Genomic DNA, 2,702 nt, shown 5'->3' with positions numbered 1-2,702 from the left:
ACAGTAGTGAATACTGATGTCATTGCAACCAGGGTATGCAGGTTCAAATCCTGCCTCTTCTGCTATTTATGTGAGTCACCTAACCTCCCTGTGAGTGAATTCTCCTAGTAGATAAAAGGAAAATAATATTAAGCCCTAACTCATAGGATTATGAATATTAAATGTTAGAATAGGTAAAGCATTATTTTAGCTACTAATTCTCAGGGGGAAGGAATAGTAAGTAGAGATGTTATTTTCCATGAAAATGTAGCCCACAACTCATGTTTCCATGCAGAGCCCTCTGCTTATGAATTTGAATATCGAGTCTTGGAAAATGACAGAATGGCCTCCATGGATGTGAAAATAGGAATGATCTTCCTATTCCAGATTGTCATTGGAATCCTGGGGAATTTTTCACTCTTGTATCATTATATGTTCCTTTATGTCAGTGGATGCAGGCCAAAACCCGTGGATTTGATTCTCAGGCACCTGACTGTAGCCAACTCCTTGGTTGTTCTCTCTAGAGGAATCCCAGAGAGCATGAAAGCTTTTGGGTTGAAACAGTTAATCAATTATTCTGGATGCAAAGTTCTTTTATATGTTCACAGAGTGGCCAGGGGTGTGTCCATGGGTACAACCTGCCTCTTGAGTGTCTTCCAGTTGATCACAATCCACCCTGTGAACTCCAGGTGGGCAGAGGTTAAAGTAAAAGCTCCAAAGTACGTTGGCCTCTCCACTATCCTGTGCTGGGTTCTGCATATACTGATAAATATCATTTTTCCTATTTATGCAAGTGGGAAGTTGAGCAACAAAAACGTCACAAAGGGAAAAGATCTTGGATATTGTTCTGCTCCACTTCATGACAAAGTCATTGATTCGGTGTATTCAGCATTGACATCTTTCCATGATGTTTTATGTTTGGGTCTCATGCTCTGGTCCAGCAGCTCCATGGTTTTCATCCTGCACAGGCACAAGCAGCGGATCCAACACATTCACAGGAACAATCTCTCCCCCAGATCCTCCCCTGAGACCAGAGCCACCCAAAGCATCCTTGTCTTGGTGAGCACTTTTGTATCATTTTACGCCCTTTCCTCCACCACTTACATTTATTTAGCTCTCTTTGATAATTCCAGTGGGTGGCTGGTGAGCACTGCTGCAGTCATCACTGCAGGTTTCCCAACTGTTAGCCCATTTGTTCTCATGAGCCAAGACCCCAGCATATCCAGGTTCTGCTGTGGAAGAAATACACGATTCTCTCATCTCATCAGAAAAACATGAATTGTCTGTCTTGCATCATATTCAGCCATTGATACACTCAGACCTGAAAGAACCTTAAGAACAATTATGAGCCAATTTTACTGCAGAGAGAGGGGTGAATGAGATAGACTGAGGCCGGCCTAACAAGAAATAATAATAATGGCCATAGCAAATGAAATTTTAGGTGATTAATATGTAAATATTTGTATAGTTGTATTTTTATGAGTGATTTCACTGGAAAAATTCAGATCCCATAAAACAGGCCTGAAATAATGTACAGTTACTGAAAATGTCTTTGAATGTGTAAGGTTCAATCTGAGATGTGAAATTTTCCCAAAATGTACTGGAGCTTGGAATTGCATGGACAGTTGCATAAAGGGGAATAGCATGCGGGTGGTTGCCATGGTTTGGATAGTTGACCTCCAAATCTTATGTTTAAATTCGATCCCCAATGTTGGAGGCATGATGGGAGGTGCTTGGGTAATAGGGGCCGATCCCTTATGAATGGCTTGGTGCTGCCTTGCAGGAATGAGTAAGTTCTATTAGCTCCCACCAGAGCTGGTTGTTAAAAAGAGCCTGACATCTCCTCCCTCAACCCTTGCTTCCTCTCTTGCCATGTGATCTCTGCACTTGCCTGCTTCCTTTGGCCTTCTGCCACGATAGAAGCCACCGGAAGCCCTCACCAGAAGCAAGTGCTTGGCACCAGGCTTCTTGTATAGCCTGCAGAACAGTGAACCAAATAAGTCTCTTTTCTTTATAGATTACCCAGCCTCAGGTATTCCTTTATAGCAACACAAAAAGCCCAAGACAGTCTTTCAAGAAACTGGAGGTGAGGGCAGTGACCTTGATTTGTAATGCAAATGGCCTGGGGTACAACTACAAGGAAAATTAGTTTTTAGTTATTGTAGGGTTTGGAGGCTGGATTGTCTACATTGTGCCTTTCATCCTAAAGAAGTTGTGGACGTTTGAAATATGATCATGCTTATTGAGAATGATTTGCATGTCAAAATATTTTTAGGTAAATATTTGAATGGTATCTGTAGGGGGAACAAAAAGGAATGTGGGAAGATGTGTCAGCTGACTTTACAAAGAGTGCAAGTGGGGGGAAATGAATAAATAGAGATTTCGTATGCGGGAAAAACTGAATAGATTTTTGGGATGCTTAGAAGGTGGATTGGAATGGGTTAAGCCTTGATAGCAGTTGGCTATATTGGCGAGACAGAGGTTTCAGGGTGGACTTTTTTATTTCCAACTTGAGGAGACAAGTTATGGAAGAAAATGCATCAGTTTTGGAGAAGTAGATGAGTGTGAATTTGGAGCTGAAAGACATGAATCTATTTTGTTTCATGAGGACTTTTAGTGATTTTGAAGTCACCAAGAGATGAAAATGAACACCTTCAAGTGAAAAAAAAGGATATTAACTCAGACATAGGAAATATTTTTATATGATCCTCTGTAAATTATAA

General features: G+C 41.0%; 1 protein-coding gene across 1 annotated transcript; it reads left to right on the top strand.

Annotated features, from left to right (window-relative positions):
- Positions 1-363: 363 nt before the first annotated feature.
- Positions 364-1,257, top strand: LOC105809507 (vomeronasal type-1 receptor 2). Its single transcript, XM_012643329.1, has one exon. It carries the CDS (start codon positions 412-414, stop codon positions 1,255-1,257), a length of 846 nt encoding a protein of 281 aa, XP_012498783.1. The 5' UTR covers positions 364-411.
- The last annotated feature ends 1,445 nt before the right edge of the window (positions 1,258-2,702 follow it).

The sequence above is a fragment of the Propithecus coquereli genome, unplaced genomic scaffold, assembly GCF_000956105.1.
Source record: "Propithecus coquereli isolate 6110/MARCELLA unplaced genomic scaffold, Pcoq_1.0 Scaffold196, whole genome shotgun sequence".
Classification (NCBI taxonomy): Eukaryota; Metazoa; Chordata; class Mammalia; order Primates; family Indriidae; genus Propithecus; species Propithecus coquereli.
This window is presented reverse-complemented; position numbering and strand designations above follow the sequence as displayed.